The 21,600-nt window shown below is 39.9% G+C and overlaps 1 protein-coding gene across 2 annotated transcripts in view; it reads left to right on the top strand.

Moving 5' to 3' along the window:
* The window catches only part of PDS5A (PDS5 cohesin associated factor A), a 92,961-nt gene that overhangs the window by 30,796 nt on the left and 40,565 nt on the right, over positions 1 to 21,600 (top strand). For both annotated transcript variants that reach the window (XM_068137586.1, XM_068137585.1), the window contains exons 3-11: positions 4,219 to 4,422; positions 5,417 to 5,503; positions 6,327 to 6,424; positions 6,947 to 7,073; positions 11,781 to 11,861; positions 13,962 to 14,102; positions 15,684 to 15,799; positions 17,099 to 17,193; positions 18,077 to 18,222. In XM_068137586.1, the coding sequence (XP_067993687.1) occupies positions 4,219 to 4,422; positions 5,417 to 5,503; positions 6,327 to 6,424; positions 6,947 to 7,073; positions 11,781 to 11,861; positions 13,962 to 14,102; positions 15,684 to 15,799; positions 17,099 to 17,193; positions 18,077 to 18,222 (1,095 nt within the window). The remainder of the gene's footprint in view (positions 1 to 4,218; positions 4,423 to 5,416; positions 5,504 to 6,326; positions 6,425 to 6,946; positions 7,074 to 11,780; positions 11,862 to 13,961; positions 14,103 to 15,683; positions 15,800 to 17,098; positions 17,194 to 18,076; positions 18,223 to 21,600) is intronic.

Raw genomic sequence — 21,600 nt, 5'->3', positions numbered from 1 at the left:
GGATTGAGGCTCCAGTCTCTTCGGGGGCGTGGGTATGGGCAGTATCCAACGGCATGAGATTTAACACATCCAAGTGCCGGGTTCTGCACATTGGCCACAACAACCCCATGCAGTGCTACAGGCTGGGGTCAGAGTGGCTGGAGAGCAGCCAGACAGAGAGGGACCTGGGGGTACTGGTCGATGGTAGGCTGAACATGAGCCTGCAGTGTGCCCAGGCAGCCAAGAGGGCCAATGGCATCCTGGCCTGCATCAGGAACAGTGTGGCCAGCAGGAGCAGGGAGGTCATTCTGCCCCTGTATACTGCACTGGTTAGGCCACACCTCGAGTCCTGTGTCCAGTTCTGGGCCCCTCAGTTTAGGAAGGATGTTGACTTGCTGGAACGAGTCCAGAGAAGAGCAACAAAGTTGGTGAGGGGTTTGGAACACAAGCCCTATGAGGAGAGGCTGAGGGAGCTGGGGTTGCTCAGCCTGGAGAAGAGGAGACTCAGGGGTGACCTTATCACTCTCTACAACTACCTGAAGGGAGGTTGTAGATAGGCGGATGATGGTCTCTTCTCCCAGGCAGCCAGTACCAGAACAAGAGGACACAGTCTCAGTCTGCGCCAGGGGAGGTTCAGGTTGGATGTTAGGAAGAAGTTCTATACAGAAAGAGTGATTGCCCATTGGAATGGGTTGCCCGGGGAGGTGGTGGAGTCGCCATCATTGAAGGTGTTCAGGAGGAGACTTGATGGGGTGCTTGGTGCCATGGGTTAGCTGTTTGGGTGGTTTGGAATGGTTGATGGGTTGGACACGATGATCTTGAAGGTCTCTTCCAACCTGGTTTGGTTTATTCTAATAAAGGTTTATTCTAACTTGCTTTAATGGAGTACCCATAATACGAATAACTTTAGTAGAGAAGGTTTTCTGAATGTGCAAATTCTTGGAGGGGAAAAAAAAACCAAACCAATCGTACTAAAATCTGCCTGGAAGTACTGATTTGTGTTTCCTCTCTGCAGTTGTGTATTTTCTTCCCTCTGGTTCAATGAAATATTAACCACAGCCTTGAATTTTTTTCCCCACCCTGGCTTTGTCATATTCCCTCATTGTTGCGCTTACATATATCACTAGCTCCATGAGTGTTTTCCACTTTGAGTTTCAAGGTGATTTCAAACCTTGAATTATTCAGACCTTTAGTCTTTTTGTACATGTACAGTTTATTTCATGTGTTCAGTTTCATTAGTAGTTTCTTTTAAACAGGTACTTTCTAGCTGTTGCAATTAATACTTGTACTGCAGTGCTATGGCTAGAAGATGTTAACTATTAAAATCTTTCTGAGCTCGTTGTGAGCAATTCTTCATAGCCTGGAGAAGAGGAGGCTCAGGGGAAACCTTTTTGCTGTCTACAGCTACCTGAAGGGAGGTTGTAGCCAGGTGGGGGTTGGTCTCTTCTCTCAGTCAACCAGCACCAGAACAAGAGGGCACAGACTCAATCTGCACCAGGAGAGGTTTAGGCTGGACGTGAAGAGGAAGTTCTTCACAGAGAGAGTTGTTAGCCTTTGGAATGTGCTGCCCAGGGAGGTGGTGGAGTCACTGTCCCTGGAGGTGTTCAAGAGGGGACTGGATGTGGCACTTGGTGCCATGGTCTAGTAGTCATGAGGTGTTGGGTGACCGGTTGGACTTGATGATCTTTGAGGTCTTTTCCAACCTTGTTGGTTCTATGATTCATAAGATGCTATCAGTGTTTATTAGGTATTGCCCAACTTCTGCATACTGCATCTCTTCTCTAAAATGCCCATAATTTTTAACAGGAGATGCAATGGAGTTGTAGGAAATGTACAAAGAGTGGTAACCATGGCTACAGTACCCTTTAAGAAAGATTTTTGGGAAGGGCTGGATCAGTGTGCTTAACTTCACATGTTAATTTTGATTCTGTATCCCAAATAATTCCAATTCCAGGTGATTAGAATTGGCTGTCACACCTTAACACAGAAAATTAACTTGCAGGGTGTTGTCATTTTGTTTCTTTGTATTCTGGAAGTATTAGCGAACTCCAGTCCTAGCCCAAGACGTTACCATTAAACATGGTACAAATATGGGGGAAAGAATCATAGAATAGCTTTGAGTTGGGGGGGACTTTAAAGATCATCTGGTTCCAGCCCAGCAGGGACACCTCCCACTAGACCAGGAAGGGAAGGTAGTTTCTGTCACAGAAGAAACAAGACAACAGATGGCTGCAGAGGGAGAGGCAGGAATGCCCTAGGAAGTCATGGATCAACAGTGAGCGGTTCCGACACAACTAATTGATTTAATCAGAGTATCTTTTGCTTCTGAAGACTTAATTTGCTCTCCTGGCTGTTGCTTGAGTAGTAATTTTTCAGTTGTACTCGAGGGCAAGTACCAGTCCTGTAAATACTGAAATTGAGAGTAAGTTCTTGGCTTTCTAGCAAGTGTGAACAGTCAAGCTTACAGTGTATTTAATATCTGGACTTTTTTCCTTCCCCTTCTACTGTTTTACCAATTAATCTCATATGTAGATTAACAGACATTTGGAAATAATTCTGTTGTGTAATACCTTAATCAGTGCCAGTAGTTGCTTGGCTCTAGGGGCGACTCCCAGGCTGTAGGAGTTTAAATAGAGTTAATTGCTTATATTCAAGAAATGATTTTGTTGAGTTACGACGACAGTGCTCAACAAATGTATGAATTATTCTTCAGTGCAAGTCTTTGTTTCTCTTTTCCCAAATCTTATTGTGTCCTGTTACTAGCAAAAACTTACATCATGCTTTTAACCACAGTATGGCCCTGTGTAGTTTGCTTACATACTTCTTTCATTATTTGCATTATACAGTATATTTGTGTTCCCCTGGTATGTGGGATCCTAGATAAAGACCAAGGTAGTATCTTGTTCATTTTGTGTGAATGCTGTAAACAGAGCACCACACACCCTAGACCTGATTATAAAACAAAAGATAACACACAAATACAAGCAGATCTGAGAGTATAAAGAAAGAATGGAGGAGACCTAGATGTGTATATTAAATAGCTGTTGCAGCTTTCCAGTGGCCCAATTACTGCCCAAGTGTTGTTTTGTAATAGAAAAGAAATATCATGCAGTGTTTTGCAGGGAAATAAAATGAAGTTCTATGGATATCTGCTGGCAATTCCTTCTGAATACAAAAGCAAAATAGGAAAAGCCCGAAGGTTGATGTGTTTTCACACAGTCAAGGCAGTGCCAAAGACTAATTTTAATCCCAGAATACCCTAATATTGTGTTACCCAGTGGGATGGTTTCCTGTGTTTTCACAGCAGCTTGCTGCCTTACCTTGTCTGGTTTTGAAATATCAGAGAAGGGATACGTGCAAGATTTATGTATATTGTTGTATGAATACAAGAATCCAAAGAGAGGTCTGAGCCTAGGAGGGTGTTCTGGTTGTGAAGCTTATGATTACCCACAGGAGAGAAAGGGGAAAGAGAAGAAGATGACTTCTATAGGTTAACTATAAAATTAGTGAAACAACTGGAAGTATACAGAAAGAATAGATCTGCAGCTTTGGACATACTTTGCATGAGAGGTTAAATTCTTACCTGGTATCTGGTTTGTTTAAACCACAGAAAAAGTGTGTATGTGAAGTAGCTCCTGAGCTCTGTGCCTGGATATGGGCAGAATATCAGACTGGCTTCTTAGGCTCCTCTAAAGCCTTGGCATACCTCTTAAAACAGCTGCATTGTACTGTGACCTATACTGTAGACCAGATGGCTTGCAGCCTCTTGCACTGTCTATATTGAGGCAAATCCTTGCTTGGGAGTGTTCTGGGATGGCTTTGATGAAGAGATGCTGCCCTCTCTGACCTCCTGGGCAGTACAGCAGATTCTGTACTTCACCTCAGGTGGCAAAAACAAGCAGAGCTGCAAAAGCATTTTTCAGTCTCATAATTTAAAATAGCAACTTCAGTGTCAGATGAACACTTGTCTTCTACTGATGTTGGTCATCACAATCTTCCATGGGTTAGCTGTTTGGGTGGGTTGGATTGGTTGATGGGTTGGACACGATGATCTTGAAGGTCTCTTCCAACCTGATTTGGTTTATTCTAATAAAGTTTATTCTAATAAAAAAATTGTAGTGCTGTGGTTATGCAGGGAAACACATTGATAGGAAGTGTTGCTTAGCAGTTAGGAATAAAACGAGAAAGCATTCAAATGTGGGGTTTGGTTTGTAATTTTTTTTCCTCTGTGTGTTTCAGATGGTGGTAAAAACTTTCATGGATATGGACCAGGACTCGGAGGATGAGAAGCAGCAGTATCTCCCATTAGCCTTGCACCTTGCATCTGAATTCTTCCTCAGGAATCCCAACAAAGATGTACGCCTCCTTGTAGCATGTTGCTTGGCTGATATCTTTCGTATCTACGCTCCTGAAGCTCCATATACGTCCCATGACAAACTAAAGGTAAAAATACTTAGGAATCACAGAATTGTTTTAGTTGGGAAAGGCCTCTGAGATCATGGGAGTCCAACCATTGACCTAATACCACCATGCCCATTAAACCACGTCCCACAGTGCCATGTCCACATGTTTCTTGAATGAAATCAAGAAATGAATCAAATTCCCTCCAGGAGTGGGGAGTACACCATCTACCTGAGCATCCTGCTCCAATGCCTGACCACTCTTCCCATGAAGAAATTTTTCCTAATATCTAACCTAAACCTCCCTCTGGCACAATTTCAGGCTGTTTCTTTTCATCCTATGATCTGATACTAGAGAAGAAAGACTGACCCCCATCTCACTACAACCTCCTTTCAAGTAGTTACAGAGAGCAGTGAGGTCTCTTCTCCAGACTAACAAGCTCTTCCTACTTCTTCTTCAGAATAGAATTAACCAGGTTGAGAAAGACCTTTGAGATCAAGTCCAACCTATCACCCAACACCATCTAATCAACTAAACCATGGCACCAAGTGCCTCATCTAGTCTTCACCTAAACACCTCCAGTGATAGTGACTCCACCACCTCCCTGGGCAGCCTATTCCAATGGCCACTCAATCTCTGTGAAGAATTTCTTCCTAACATCCAGCCTAAACCTCCCCTGGAGCAGCTTGAGACTGTGTCCTCTTGTACTTCATACTGAGGGAAAAAACAAACACCCACACCATCAAAAAACCCAAAATCCAACTGAAATTTGTTTCCTTGCATGTATACTGATGTTCAGATTATTAAAGAGATGTTGCTTTAGTCCTGTGAGTCAGTGTAGTACTCCAAGGATCAGAGATGTGTAAAGGAGTACTAGCTACCCAACCTCTGTGTTGGTGATGGCTTTCTGTCAGTTCCTAAAAGGACCACTTAATGTTCTGTGGTCTATAAATTTGTGGATATGTCACTACTAAAAGGTGGTAATTTTTAATCTCTGCTGAAGCAAGCTTGGAAATGTTTTATCATTTTTTGACAGGACATATTCTTGTTTATTACAAGACAATTAAAAGGCTTGGAGGACACAAAGAGCCCTCAATTTAACAGATACTTTTACTTGTTAGAGGTAAGACAATCATTATAAATTTTAGTAGATGGTATTAGCCCTGTAAGCCTAAGAGATGTCATCAGTCTTTCTCCAGACATGCCAGTATGCCTGGGAAATTGTGTTTATTCTGTAAATCACATCAGACTCATTGAAGTTCAATGAATTGCTTCTTTTAGTAGCTGCAATTCCTTTTGCATTTACTAAGTCCATGCAGCCTGTGGCTGAGGACTTGAAACAGTTGGTATTTATTAACATGGGGTGCTTGTCTTACAATTCTGTACTTGGGTTTTGCGTCATCCTTGAGGTGCAAGTGGATTCAAGCAAAAATGCACATCATCTTATATTGATGGTGGGAGAAGGAATGTAAGATGTTGATTTAAAATTGGAAAAAAAACATTGGAAGAGAAACATTGGGGGGAAAAAACCCTACTGTTGACAAGAAGTTTGGGGGGGGGGGGGGTGTCATTGTCCTCTTAGAAACAGTATCTTGTTTGCAAACCTTCTATTGATGTTTAAAACGGTATTGTTTCATAGCATGAAGAAAAAAAGTATAGAAATGTGGATTTGTTGTATTAACATCTTCTGTCAGACTGCTTTTCTGCCAAAGACATGAGATTAGTCTATATTTAGTTACTTTTCTGGATGTGTATTTCAAAGCCCCTTTATGTTAAGAACATGAATAACATGCCCCTTTATATGCAAAGCAAATACCCAGTCCCTTTCCCCAAAAGGTTAACAATGTATTGTATAATATTTTTCCTGAAACAGAAGGGGGGGGAAAAAAAGTAACTAACATGATTTGTGAAGTTGCAATATCCTGAATGCCCTATTTTTCTTTCAGAATTTAGCTTGGGTTAAATCTTACAACATCTGCTTTGAGTTGGAAGATTGCAATGAAATTTTTATTCAGCTTTTTAGGACTCTTTTTTCAGTTATCAAGTAAGTCAAATCGCTTCACTTGTATCAGAGTGTCAAAAGGCCATCAGGTTTTTGGGGGTGGACTGAATCTTTGTGTTGTCTACAAATAAAGATGTCTGAAGAGAGCAAGTCTTTATTCCTTCAGATGAGGAGATACAGGGAAAGCAAGGGAGTGCAAATTACTAACAGTGTGGAGGAGCTGTGTCTAAAGGTAGACATGTTTTAATATTTCCTGTCCATGTTACAACAGTGTACTTAATTCTGACTCATTTATCTCCTTTGCATTTCCATGGTTGTTACTTTCTTTTTTTTTAATGTTGTTTCACTTAAAGCAAAACTAAGATGTTCAGAGTTTTTGAAGCTTCCTGTAACAGAGGAAAGAGACAAAATACTTTCGAGGTTTGAGATGTGGAGAATGGGAGGGAGAGCAAGCTGGACAGTATTAGACATTATTTCTTAACAGCGCTGTTAATATTTGTTCTCTGAAATTTTAGTATTGATAATATTCTTTATAATTATTGATAATATTTTCTGTCATCTCAGTAATAGCCACAACCAGAAGGTACAAATGCATATGCTGGATTTGATGAGTTCTATCATCATGGAAGGCGATGGAGTAACTCAGGAGCTGCTGGACTCGATTTTGATTAACCTCATTCCTGCACACAAGGTCTGCAAAGTAAAACATGATAGTAGTATACCATTATAAAAATAGTTTTCATTGCCTTTTGTTATCATAGTATCATTCAGGGTTGGAAGGGACCACAAGGATCATCTAGTTCCAACCCCCCTGCCATGGACAGGGACACCCCACACTAGATCAGCCTGGCCAGATCCTCATCCAGCCTGGCCTTAAACACCCCCAGGGACGGGGCCTCAGCCACCTCCTTGGACAACCCATTCCAGGGTTTCACCACTCTCATGGTGAAGAACCTCCTCCTCACATCTAGCCTGAATCTCCCCACTTCCAGCTTCATTCCATTCCCCCTAGTCCTATCACTACCTGAGATCCTGAGAAGTCCCTCCCCAGCCTTCCTGTAGGCCCCCTTCAGATACTGGAAGGCCACAATTAGGTCACCTGGGAGCCTTCTCTTCTCCAGACTGAACAGCCCCAACTCCTTCAGTCTGTCCTCATAGGAGAGGTGCTCCAGCCCTCTGTTGTTTATCTCTCCACACACTTTAGCCATAATCATTGCCTTTTGGGGTTTTTTTGCTTCTCCCAGCCTTGTAACAGTGGATTGAAAATTTCCTATGGGGAATTGTTTGGTGCTGTTCATTAGCTGCCTCTAAATTATTCAAGAGATTCCTGCCCACTTACCACCTCAGGAACTCTGTCCTGAACCAGAAATAAAGTATTTTCAAGCAAATGTAATATGTGCTAGGAATACATAACATCTTCAGGGTTGTAGGTTGGTTTTTGTTTGGGGGTTTGTTTGGGGTCTTTTTATTTAAAAAGATATGAAAGATTTGAAGAAATGAAAAGGAAAAGGAGCAGGGGGGAAAGACTTCCCAAGTCTTCTCTGGTGACTTTCTGCTTGCCTCAGGCCAGTGATTCCACTCCACCCTGTGTCTTTTCCCTTTAAACTTGTCTTTTAATAAAACTTAATCACTGCCTGAAGTGTAGTGCTTGTTTCTGGTTTGGTTGAGTTTTGTGGTGGGTTTTGTGATTTATTATTTCTTTTTTAATTTAAATTTTACCCACTACTCCCCTCCCCCCTTTTGTTTTCTGTTAGTTGATTTAGTTTAGTGCTCTCTATTCTTAATCTTCCTGCTTATTGCAGAGTTCAGCATCTCTTTTACTCACTTTAAAGTGACACCACCACCCCCTTTTCCTAGAGGAGTCTTACACAAGCCCCTTCTAGCAGACTTCTGCTGTCTTGGCTCATCAACACAGCTACTTCCAACAAAGTTTTCAGTCTACCCTTTCCAGTCAGCTCTAAGAACTGTCACTGATGCTGTCCTGGTTTCATTGGGCATTTTAGTTTATGATCACTGGATCTGCCGGTGAGCTTTTGAAGTACATTCAACATAATGGCTAAATAAAGTTAAAGGAAGAATAAACACAACTTCCCTGCTGTGGAAATCAGAGAAAGTGAGATGCATGCTGGTGTTGCCTTGCATTGACCAAGAAAGTGCCTTCCCTAAAACACTTGTGCTTCCTACTGAAAATTGTATGGAGAACAGTAGGCCTCAGTGATGAGCTGCTATAAATGATCTGTACTCTGATTACCAAGTATGTGTTTCTCTTTGTTCACTTATTAATTTAAAACAATGACAAAATTAAGCCTGCTCCATCCTTGTCTACATAACTGAAGTTAAACTAGCACATAAAAGCAAGGATTATTCCTTTGGTTGGTTAAAGAGGGAGAAATCATGGAAGTGGATAGCACAGGAGTGACTAAGCCATGGCCATTGTCAAAATGAGTGAAATCATAGAATCTCAGCAACAGACACCTAAAAGTGTCTATCATCTAAGGTCAGCTTGCATTCCTTCTGTCATAACCGTGAGATGAAAATATCATTCTATCAACTAATTTCTATTGACAGCAAGGAGATGATGTCTCAGTAAAACTGCTAACAGGAAGGGAGGCCTCTTGTTGATAACACATTCAAAATATGCTATTCTTTGTAAGTTGTTTCTAATCAGTTATAAGCAGTAGAGGTCAGGAGTGGAAACAGAAGTGTGTGTCAAGTGCTGGGTGATGCTGTGCACAATGCATCCTCATAGCAATGCTCACCAAAGTCCTGGTGAACTCTGTACAACTGAACAGTGCCTTGTGACTGTAGGCAAAGTGCAAGTGAATATAATCCTTTAGCATTAACATTTTTAGCTTAATCATGTAATTTTGCCTAATAAATTCTCAAGTAAGGCTCTGATAAAAGGGGGGGGGAGGGGCAAGCTTGGTGCAAATACTGAATTGTACTCCATATTTAATATCTCCTAAAGGACTGGTGGTCAGTCCTTTCATGGCTCTTGGCCATCATGACTGAGCAAACAATGCACTGTAATCAGTGCTCAGTATCATGCTTTGGTCAGTATTTTGGCCTGTTTTATCTTTGTTTCCTGTAACAACAGAACTTCAACTACTGCTTTATCACAGTAGTTAAGAAAGTTACAGCAACAGAAAGTTATTTTGGCTGCTCTGCCTAGGAGGGTTTGACTACAATAATTAAATTCTCCTTTCTTGAGCAGATCTGTTAGAAAATTGTGATTCTATTCATTGCTTGTCCTTAGGTGTGTAAATCAGAAGCACCATAGCTTGAAAAACACAGTTTATTTTCTGATAGAGAATGTATAATAGCAATACTTATATGTCTACACAAAGCCAAGTGAGTACTAATCACTCTCTGCTATGACATAATAAACTTATCCATTAAGTTACACTTAATGGAAGTTCATCTTTGTAAAGAAGCTGAAATGTATGTTTTGGATAATGTATTCTCCTCCTTTTGGAGATATTTTGGGGGGGGGGCTTTTTTTTTTAATCTCTCTTAGACTGTGTAAGACAAACTGCAGTTAAAAAAGAAGAACTTCTAGAGAAGAAATAGAGACCCCCTCAGCAATTAAATTCTATTAATCTGTGTATCCAGTATCAGTAAAGAGGCTTTTCTGCATGTTGCTCTCTGTGTCTGTGCTAATGTGGCCCTCCTCTAGCAAACCCAGCTTTTTACAGCGTTATGGTATGTGAGATTTTGCTCAGACCACCTATGGCAGCAAACTGTAGTTATTTTAACGTTGAAACCAGTGCTGTTTAATGAATGTGTTTCTTCACACTCTTACTGCCAAGGTTATTCCTTAAAAACATGCATTTTATGTGTTTAAAATTCAGTATTTTCTTCTGCATCCTTTACTTCATGGCCAACCCAGATGGTCAGGATTTTTTTTCCCCCCTCCTTACAGCGTGGTTATTTATTAATAATTGTTTTATCAATATGCATTTTTTTCCTTGAGGATTGTTATGTTTTCATTGTTGGTTTTCTTTGGATTTTGTGGGGGGGTTTTGTGTTGTGTTGGTTTTGGTTTGTTTTTTTTTGGTGGTGTGGGATGTGTATCGGGGGTTGTTGTTTGGGTTTTTGCTTTTTTCAGGGTTTTTTTTTTGGGTGGGGGAGGGTGGTTTGGGGAATCGTTTTCTTTTGGTTTGCTTTGCTTTTTGCTCCAGTGAGCCTGCTTAGGGTTAAAATAAAACCCACCCCACCACAATTTCATTGCAAGACATCTTTGAAGCTGAAGATCCAAATAAAATACTTTGTCTGTATAATGTTGGCAGTTTTTTAGTTCAATACTGATACGCCTGCCAACAACATTTTAATCATGGTGTGATTTGGAGAAAAACTGGTTTGGTTTGAATTTGAGAAGAATTTATACATACCTGTCTGTCTTCAGTTCAGTGTTATGGCCACTGAAGAGATAATTGTTTGAACCTTTGGTCATTTGTTTCTCTTTAGTGTCACTTGATGCACTGTCTTTTGGTTTGTCATCTCATTAGCTAGAAGAACATGAGGGAATCTGTGTAGCCTTGCCAGGCACTGCCTTTCCAAGAATCAGTCATCTTTAGGCTTTGCCTGTATTTGTCTGCAATCATTTCTAATTTCCAAGGCCATCACCTTCCTCTCTCTGACTCCAAGCAGCATTAATCTTGGGATGAGATGATACTGGATTTTGTGCAGATTTGGACAGTCACATTTTTCAGATGTGAAGTTACATTCCTTATCTTGCTCAAGAGTAATAAAAGCAGTGTTCAGATCTGTTACATTTCAACCCAGTGTTTACTTGGAAAGCTTGCAGCTAGCTCTCTGTATGAGTGTAGGTGCTTTCTGTGCACCTACAAAGCATACAGTGCAGTCTATGGAGCACCTGCAAAGCATACAGTGCAGTCTATGGAGCCCCTGCAAAGCATACACCTTCACAGCATACAGTGCAGTCTGTACAGAAATGGGTGCACAGTTTTACCCTCTAGCTGAGGCTGCACATTGCTGCAGGGTGTACATGCATCTGAGTATGTGAGAGGGAAACAAACCCATATTTAAGTAGTAAGTTTAGTTAGTTTTGGTGTACTTTATTTACCAAACTATGGAGGTGGGGTAATGTTTCTTCAAACTGTTGGGTGTGATTGCATGTGAGAAGTTCATGGGTAAGAATGCAATGCTAAAGGTAACATCTGGAGTGAAAAAGTCTTTGAATAATATGCAGGAAGTGTTGGGTTTGGATCAGACTTCTTTTAAGTGTGTGTTACAGAATTAACATAACTGAACTTAGATAGCTTTGAAAAACAAAGAGATGGGTGGTAAAACACCTTTCTGAAGTCATGGTCTTCAGAGACTGGGAGAGAAAAACATAAGTGATCTTTAAAATGTTATTGTTTTTGTTTTATTTCAGAACCTTAATAAACAAGCATTTGATCTTGCAAAAGTCCTGTTGAAAAGGACCGTCCAGACCATTGAACCGTGTATTGCCAATGTATGTAAATCACTTAATCCATGTTACTCCCAAGTAATGTGTTCTTCTTATTGTCTTGATTTATTGGGGAGATGTTTGTTTATTGTAAAATATTCTTTATAAAACTCACTTTTTGTAATGTAGCTACAAAAGAACCATTTTCCAAATAGGATTGTTAGCTTGGTTGGTGATAGTTCAGCTAAGCAAAGAAGAAATAAATGTTTACTCCTCTTAGTCTAAAGTTAAGCCTAAATCCAGGCTATGAAAGTAGATTATTGCCAAAGAAATTCTATTGCAAGAAAAGCAATTTGCAGCAATAGTACTTTTTATGTCCAGCAACCAGACAACCTCATTTATTAGCAAGCTTTAGGATGAAGCATGTCAAACTACCTGCTCTTCACTGGATATTTTTTCCCTTATCCTAAACTTGTTTCAGTCATAAAGACTAAAGATTTGATTTTGTACAAGGCTTCCTTCTATTATAATTCTTTTTACTGAATGTCAATGTTCTGTGTTCTACTACAGTCTGGGTGGGATGTAGTCTTGTCCTTTCTCTGGCCTTTTCTTGGTCCCAAAGCCAACAGAATACTTAAAAGTCAGTAATTTAAAAAGGGAATTAGGCAGATTCATAAAAGATGAATCAGTGAGTATTTAAAAGCTGAAGGAATCTCACTAACAAGTACCAGATCCCAATTCCCCTATTTCTTTAACCTTTTCTAATTATTCATAGCTGGAAACAGGATAGTGGATAGAGTGACCTTTGAGTTGATTTAATATTATTCTTCTTGCTTTCTTATTCAAGTGTGTAATAGCTTAGTAGCATTTGTACTGCTCAAATAATACTAATATTAACCCACAGTGTCTAATAGGAAATATATCAAGCATTTAACAAATCCAGAAGAAATCATTCAAAGCTAGTTTATTTTTTTTTTTCTGTTAGATCACTAACAGCTTTGATAAACTACCATCAGGTATCACACAACATACCATAAAGTCATCTGATGTTCTTTAAAATGGATTTAAAGGAGGGAAGCTTCTTTTTCAGCATTTGCTGATCTTCAGTTTGGATTGGTCATAAATGACAAAAAAATGGAAGATACTTCAACCAAATGAATATGCAGTTGGATTTAACAATTCTTTCAGTACTGGTCATTTATTGATATTTTAAATTATTGTAGAATGGAGTAATAGAATTGTTTTGGTTGGTAAAGACCTTTAAGATTATTCAATCCAACCATTGTCTCACTCTGCCAAGTCTGGTACTGAATCATGTCCCTCGGTGCTGTTTGTGTCTCTTAAACACCTGCTGGGATGGAGATTCAGCCACCTCCCTGAGGAGCCTGTTCTAGTCTTTGAGAATCCTTTTTAGTCAAGAAGGTTTTTCTGCTGTCCAGTCTAAAGCTCCTCTGGTGCAACTTGAGGCCATTTTCTCTTGTCCCAATCACTTGTTACTAGGTGGAAGAGACTGACAGACGTCTCAGTCCAGTCTCTTTACCGGTGGTTGGAGAGAGCCCCAAGGTCTCCCTTCGGCCTCCTGTTGAAGTGAGGGCCCCAAAAGTAAATGCCGTACTCAATGTGTGGCCTCACCAGTGCTGAGTACAGGGGGACAATCCCTTCCCTGGTCCTGCTGGTCACACTATTCCTGACCCAGGTCAAGATGCCTTCTTGGCCACCTGGGCACACACTGGCTCACGTTCAACTGGCTGTTAATCAACACCCCCAGGTCTTTCTCCACTGGACAATTTCCAGCCACTCTGCTCTAAGCCTGTAGTGTTGCATGAGGTTGTTGTGACCCAAGTGCAAGATTTTAAATTACCAGATTACCCTGAATTGATCCTGATAAAACAGTTGGACTTGGTAATGCTAATTACAGGTCATTTTCAACTGAAATAGTTCAGTGATTTTGTGTAATAGAACTAAACTCTGAAGGGTGTTTGTAATTTACTTTACCCAAAACTGTAAGGCTGAAATGCTTTGATGTAATGAAAAAAACCATGCAGAGTACCTTCCATTAGAATTATTAGAAGTATTAATGGTGCTACCTTATAATAATTTCTAAAAATAATGTTTGCATTATTGAAGGAAAGTCTGGTAAATAACATTTTTTTTTTTGTATTCTAGTTTTTTAACCAGGTTCTGGTACTGGGAAAGTCTTCAGTAAGTGATTTGTCAGAACACGTGTTTGATTTGATACAAGAGCTTTTTGCCATAGATCCTCACTTACTGCTGTCTGTCATGCCACAGCTTGAATTCAAGCTGAAGGTAGGTTACAAGCAATAAAATATGTGTACATAGGAAGAGTGCAGAGCTGTAGATTTAATAACTGTTCCGCTGGAGGGATAAAAATGTATTTATCACCTTACTGTAAAGATAAAAGTAATATTACAGGAACTACACTGGCAAGTTGTATGCAATCATGTGCCTTCTGTGCTTGCAAATGTGTATTATGCACAGAAAATATCTAATAATGATAAATTGATACAATCTAATGCAAAAGTTATAACTACTTAATCTTTGAATTTCAGCTGGAATTTAGAAAATAATTAGGCTGTGGTTGGCTTAGGTCATGAAGTGCAAGTATATGCAAGAAATACAGAAGTCAGCTGCAGCATTGATTTGCAGAGTTTTCTGTAGAGAAATAATATTTGGGTCACAGAGGAAATACTCCAAAATATTTTCTCAGATTGGTCAGAATCAGCTAGTAAGTCAGCTGGCTTCTTTAGAATCCTTGGAAATAATTATTAGAATAGAATAATAAACCTTTATTAGAATAAACCAAACCAGGTTGGAAGAGACCTTCAAGATCATCGTGTCCAACCCATCAACCAATCCAAAGGGTTTTCATCTTAAAATTGGAACTGAACAAGATAAATACTTTAGATATCTACATATAGGGTATGGTGGCAACAAAAATAATCAAGAATTAAGTACTGGGTGACATTACATTTTATTAGTGTACATCTAGTTATGGCATCTTAGTTGGCACCTTTTAGACACGTACAAAAATAGTCTTTAAAATGCTTTAAGGCAAAAATAAGATCATTCATTGTTGAAATTCAGGGATATATGTTATTCAGACTACTGTGCATGGATTTTCATTCCTGAAAGAGACAGAGTTTTACACACACACACACACACACACAAAATCATAGAATGGCTTAGGCTGGAAGGGACCTACTCCAACATGGCAGGGGGCTGCTAAGGGTCTCATCCACCCTGGCCTTGAATACCCACCAACAGGTGTCCACAGCCTCCCTCAACAGCCTATTCCAGAAGTCTCACCACCTTCATACTAAAGAACTTCTTCCTAAGATCCAGTCTAAACCTGCTCTCCTTCAGCTTCAAACCATTCCCCCTTGTCCTATTGCTTGACACCTTTATGAAAAGTCCCTCTGCAGCCTTCCTGTAGGATCTCTTCAGGTATTGGAAGGCAGCTCTGATGGAATCTTCTCCAGGTTGAACAACCTCAGCTCCTTCAGCCTGCCCTTGCAGCAGAGGTTCCCCAGCCCTTGCAGCAGAGGTTCCCCAGCCCTTGCAGCATCTTTGTAGCCCTCTGGACTCACTCCAGCAGCTGTGTCCTCCTTAGGATGGAGACACCAGAACTGGGCACAGTATTTGAGGTGGACACAGTACAGATAATTAGTAATATTAATATGTATTTCTATATTTTCACTCATATTCATCTAATCTGTTTAGGGAGATTGAGGATTATAAGGGAGATTGATTATAAATGATTATTTTAAATGCACTTTTTTAATGGCATTTGTAAAAACAAAAGGCAAAGGAAGCCAGCAATTAGTAATAAGGATATCACAGGTTCTTCTTTCATGTTTTGATATATAGAGCAATGATGGAGAAGAACGTTTGGCTGTTGTTCGACTTCTGGCTAAACTCTTTGGCTCCAAAGATTCCGATCTGGCCACACAGAATCGTCCTCTTTGGCAGTGCTTTCTTGGGCGGTAAGAGAAACAGAATTCTGTATTTCTATTCTTTTTGATCAGAATTTTCAGATATTACTGCATTTCTAATAGTGTTTCTAGAGGATGTAACTGTAATTGATCAAAGTCTTTTATAATTGTAGAACAGTTTTGATTGGAACCGACCTTTTATGATCAAGTCCAACTGTTACCTAACTCTACCGAGTCTGGTGCTAAACCTTGTATGTCACTTAGCACCATGTCTCTGTGGCTTTTATACATCTTCAGGGATGTGGATTCAACCACCTTCTTGGGCAGCCTGTTTCAGTCTTGGAGAACCTTTATAGTCAAGAAGTTTCTTCTGATATCTAGTCTAAACCTCTCCTGGTGCAACTTGAGGCCATGTTCTCTTGTCCTATCACTTGTTACTAGGGAGAAGAGACTAACAGCCATCTTGTTCCTCATTTCACTTGGTTGTAGAGAGCAAGACAGTCTCCTCTCTGCCTCCTTTTCTCCAGGTTCAACAACCCCAGTTCCTTGTTTTGTTAAAACTTCAAAGCGGGAGCTGCGTACAGTTCCATTTTAGAATGAAGAAGCCTGAAGGACTGCTGCTGCATTGCTGTCAGCTATAGAAATATGTTTGATCAATAGCACAATCCATGCATAGCAGAAATCACACAGTACATGTGTCAGCATTGTTGAAGTTTCATACTCTTCAGCTATATCTGCTACTGCATCGTTAGTTTGGCATTTACCTTTTTGAGTGAAAAGATACTTCCTTTAAATACAGAAATGTATCACTGTTAAAGTTTTGTTTCAAATGGTCCATGGTACATGGAGATTTTATGTTTTAGTAACTTGTGTGTATGTGTATATATATCACAGTATCACCAAGGTTGGAAGAGACTTCAAAGATCATCATGTCCAACCTGTCACCACAGACCTCATGACTAGACCATGGCACCAAGTGCCACATCCAAACCCCTCTTGAACCCTCCAGGGATGGTGTATACATATATACACATGTGATTGACAGTGTATGGATAATTAGTGTTCAAAAGTCCATGGGCAAAATCCTCTGAGTGAACATTTCATCAGCATATAGCCTACTCATTGCTTAATTTTAGTCCTGACTTAATTTCCCAAGAAACACCATCAAAATTTATCTGAGGTACATTCTGGAGATAAATGAAAAAACATTTCTTTTGTACTCTTTTTGCCATGTATAGAGTATTCTAATAGTTAATGGAACATACTATCAACACGTGTTACTACATAGAGAATAATCTTGATTTGCAAGGCTAATTAAAAATTAACATTCATCATCTTCTATCCCTCTAGGTTCAATGATATCCATGTCCCTGTGAGATTAGAGAGCGTGAAATTCGCCAGTCATTGTTTAATGAACCATCCAGACTTAGCAAAAGACCTCACTGGTGAGATGCTTATACAGGGGTTTAGAATAATTTAAAAGATGAGCAAGGAAGAACATAATTATTTCTCTGCATAGCACTGTGGTTCTAAAATGTCTCAAGTCCAGTGCTTGATGCTGGATGGAAGAGCTAACTATTGAGTAATTGCTTTCTGCTGAAGGCAAGCTCTGGTTATTAGAGAGAGAGGAGTGTGTGACATTGTGTGGACTTCATCAGAGGCAGTTTTTTAGAAGCTGCCCACTGCTGAATGAGTTTTAAAGTCATTGCAGATTCTAATGAAACTTGGCAAGTGAAAGCAAATATTGCTGTGACATCTTGATTTATGTTCAAGCCCAGCATGTTCCCTACTGCTCTCTTCCACTGAGTTTTAAAAAAATGCCATTGTGCTGATCTAAACTGTGAGGTTTTTTTTCCCTTCACTTCAGCATCATTCTGATTATGAGCATATTTTCAGATGTAACTTAAAGTGCTTCTTTTATGATGCAAATTTTCCTACAGCAATAATCAAGTCTTTTTAGTTTATTGTTTACCTTCTTAGCTGTTTGAGTATGAGAGTCACTGCTCTTTTTTTTTCTTCTTTTTTTCTCCTCCTCCTTATTTTCAGAGCATTCTAATCAATTTTATTTCATTTCATTGCTGGTTGCAAATGAGGTTGTTGTAAAAGCCATTCACTTTTATCTTCTGATATTTACAGTTCTGTTGTTGCCTGATATTTAAAGTAGAAAACGCTGGAACAAACATCTCCTGTAGGCAGTTATATGTTAAATAGATGATGGTTGTGATATGTGAGTGGCATTTGATTCTGCCATACATTAGTAATGAATTGGAGCATGCCATTAGCTGCATTAATAAAAGCCATTTTTGTCATTATTTCTGATCATAACAGAATATTTGAAGGTTAGATCACACGACCCAGAAGAAGCTATCCGACATGATGTTATTGTTACCATTATTACTGCTGGCAAGAGAGATCTTTCTTTAGTCAATGACCAGCTGCTTGGCTTTGTCAGGGAAAGAACACTAGACAAACGGGTAAGTGTTCATGTTTCATTTTCAGGAATAACTGGTTTTAATGTTATTTGGTGAAATTAAAACAAACAAGCAAAAAACAACCCAAAGCCACAGAAACAGAGAATCTCAAGAGCTGATTATGAACCAAAAAGCAGTGGGAAGGAAAAGCAGTTCTCCTACCAGAACATCTTCATGTAGATTGCGTGTTATGGAGGCACCAATCAAGTAAATCAATCAAGTCAAGCAAGTAAGATCATGGATGTGAGGAGCATATTCATTTTGTAAGAACACAAGAATTGCCACGTGTTTAGGCCAAAGGTTCCCTGTAGCTCAGTGTAATTCTCATGGTGTTCAGTGTTGGTTTTCAGTGATTTGTGATTTAAAGATTCCTTAAATCTGCTTGATCATGTTTCTTACAGCTTTCAGTGGAACTTTGATTCCGTGAACTCCTCGAGTTCTTTCTTGTATTTATAATCATCTGTGACATCTGCATCAGTAAATTGGAGTTTAATGCATGTGTGGAAGAAAGTGACTTCGTTTAAGCTTGTCTGATAATTCCACTTATGTCAAGGAATAAATATTCTTTGACCCACTTATGACTCATAAATATGTATGGTGTATCTTTCCCACTCCTTTGCTCTCCAAACTAAGGAATCACGTAATTAACTTCCACACAAATTGGTTATTGCATAGTTCTGATAATTCTTGTCTGGTTGTTCTCTATCCTGTTGGAACCAGTGTGACCAGCCTTGCCCGTGGCATTCAAGGTGTGCAAATGTGTTGTGTACATTATCTATGATAATTTTTTCCTATTCTTTTAACATTCTGTCTTTTCTGCTGCTTCTGAGCACTGAGGTGACAATTTTGGCAAACATCCCTGTTGACTTCAGTATTTTCCCTGAATAATTTTAGATGGTACATTGCCTAATACTATACATACAGAGTTGCTGCAGCTGGGGGAACTTGGCCTTAATCTGAATTTCTTTCATTTCACACTGCAGTGATTCAGTTGCATGAAACTTTCAGGCAATTCTGCATTACAATATTATATCTGGCTACCTCAATGAAACTTATACACACTGTTCCATTCATTTCCTAATAATGTTTCATGTGTTAAGTGTCACAGATTCCCTTCTGACTCCATCAATAGCTTCCTTTTGGTTCTTTCATTGTGAAAACCACTCATCTATTTCCAGCCATTGTCCCCTATGTTTTAGTTAATAATTAATTCACAACAGGATTTTTATTTTAAGGTCCTGTGGTGTGAGACTTTGTTGGAAGTTTTTTTTGGGGGGATCTTCATGCATTTTACTCCATATACTTGTGGGTCTGCTAAATTTTTTTTCATAGGCAGAACTTCACATTGTGTAAAGTATAAGGAATCATTGCTGTAACTTCATTTTCCAGTGGTGTCTACTCTTTGTTGTTGTTGTCACTGTTTTGGTTCAGCCTGTTAGATATTCTGCTGAGTGGCACTCTGCCTCTTGGGATCCTTTGGCTTTCTCATTTATTGTTTTCAATGGCCATTGACAGATTGCAATAACAGAAAAGTTAGTATTTAGTGTAATACTTCTCAATTCTTACAGAAGTTGCAAATGGGATATCACTTGGTCATAATGGTTTTGTAACTACTCATTACATTAAGATGTTTTAGTATCATAGTATCATTCAAGGTTGGAAGGGACCACAAGGATCATCTAGTTCCACCCCCCCCTGCCATGGGCAGGGACACCCCACACTAGATCAGGCTGGCCAGAGCCTCATCCAGACTGGGCTTAAACACCTCCAGGGACGGGGCCTCGACCACCTCCCTGGACAACCCATTCCAGGGCTTCACCACTCTCATCGTGAAGAACCTCCTCCTCCCATCCAGCCTGAATCTCCCCACCTCCAGCTTCATTCCATTCCCCCTAGTCCTGTCACTACCTGAGATCCTGAGAAGTCCTTCCCCAGCCTTCCTGTAGGCCCCCTTCAGATACTGGAAGGCCACAATGAGGTCACCTCGGAGCCTTCTCCAGACTGAACAGCCCCAACTCCTTCAGTCTGTCCTCATAGGAGAGGTGCTCCAGCCCTCTGCTCATCCTTGTGGCCCTTCTCTGGACACCTTCCAGCACCTCCACATCCCTCTTGTAATAGGGGCTCCAGAACTGGACACAGTACTCCAGGTGGGGTCTCACCAGGGCTGAGTAGAGGGGGAGGATCACCTCCCCTACTCCCCTACCCTTTTGAAAGGGGTTCTAATGGCACTTTAAGAAATCTCTTCAGACCTCTCTGTTGGAATAAATCTTGTTTGGTTTTGAGCCTTACAAAACAGTCTGGAAGGTTTCTTCTTCTGGGGGATTTGGTGAAGATGCTTAAATAGTATGTTGTTATGATTTGGTTCTGTAACTTTTGCCATGCTCCATCAAGGTTTTACCTTCAACTTGCCAGAGCTTATACCCTCACCTGTATACGCTCTTTGAGGTGGGACTTGATATTCATTGGAGGGCGATGCTTTAATAGCAGGCTTCACTGTCTGGTGTAACCATGTTGATTTTTGTTGTTTTACCTTTCTGATAGAGGACATCCTTTCTGTAAGCTGTATCATTCTGGCTAGTTACTTTAATTCTTCTTTAAAAATGTTCTCTTTCTTATTTTCCCTTTTTTAACTGAGGCTGTTACTGCAATGGATTTTGAGAAGAGGATGTTCTAGTTGCATGAAAAGGGAAATCCCAATGTTGAGTATGTTCACTGTTAAAAAAGCAGCTTTTCAATTCCTTTTATGTGCAGCTTGACCTCATGAGCGATTACCTTGCTTCTTTTTGTCAGCCATTAAACAAACATGTCCAAAAAGTCATTTAGGACATCTAAAAACTTTTTAGTGTAGCCACTACATCTCACCGGGACTTGCACCTGGTCAAAATGAGGTGATTGTTTCAGTGCCTTCTGCATAGTGTCTCCTTTATCATGCTGCCAGCAGTAAGAGGCAGTCAGTTGTACAGCTGTAATACTCATTTCTAGGGAACGGGGGATTTTCAGTTCAGATAGCCTTAACCCCAGCGTGGGACTTCTTAATGCTCCTAATACGTTTGACTCGGTGATTTCACACTGGTCATAGGTTGTTTGATACATTTCAAGGTTAGATGCCTTTTCAGGCAGTCATCAGTGAAGAATAGCTTCTCCTCCAGATGATGTTTCTTTCATAAAAATCTCTGGAGAGAGCTTTAATGAAAATACATCCTGAGGAGAAATGAGAATTGAGGATTGACTAGAAATAACTACAACAAACACTTGGCTTTTGAAGATAACAATATAGCATGTCTTTGTAAATATAATTAGTGTTGTAAAGTGAATATCAGAAACTTGGAAATGTTCATAATTTTTTTTTATTAATCATTTTTCTTCAGTTAGAGAGGGCTA

This window comes from Melanerpes formicivorus, unplaced genomic scaffold (assembly GCF_026170545.1).
Source record: "Melanerpes formicivorus ecotype bairdi unplaced genomic scaffold, bMelFor1.0.p_v2 SCAF_4, whole genome shotgun sequence".
Classification (NCBI taxonomy): domain Eukaryota; kingdom Metazoa; phylum Chordata; class Aves; order Piciformes; family Picidae; genus Melanerpes; species Melanerpes formicivorus.
Note: the sequence above shows the minus strand (reverse complement) of the source record. Positions and strands in the feature narration are given on the sequence as shown.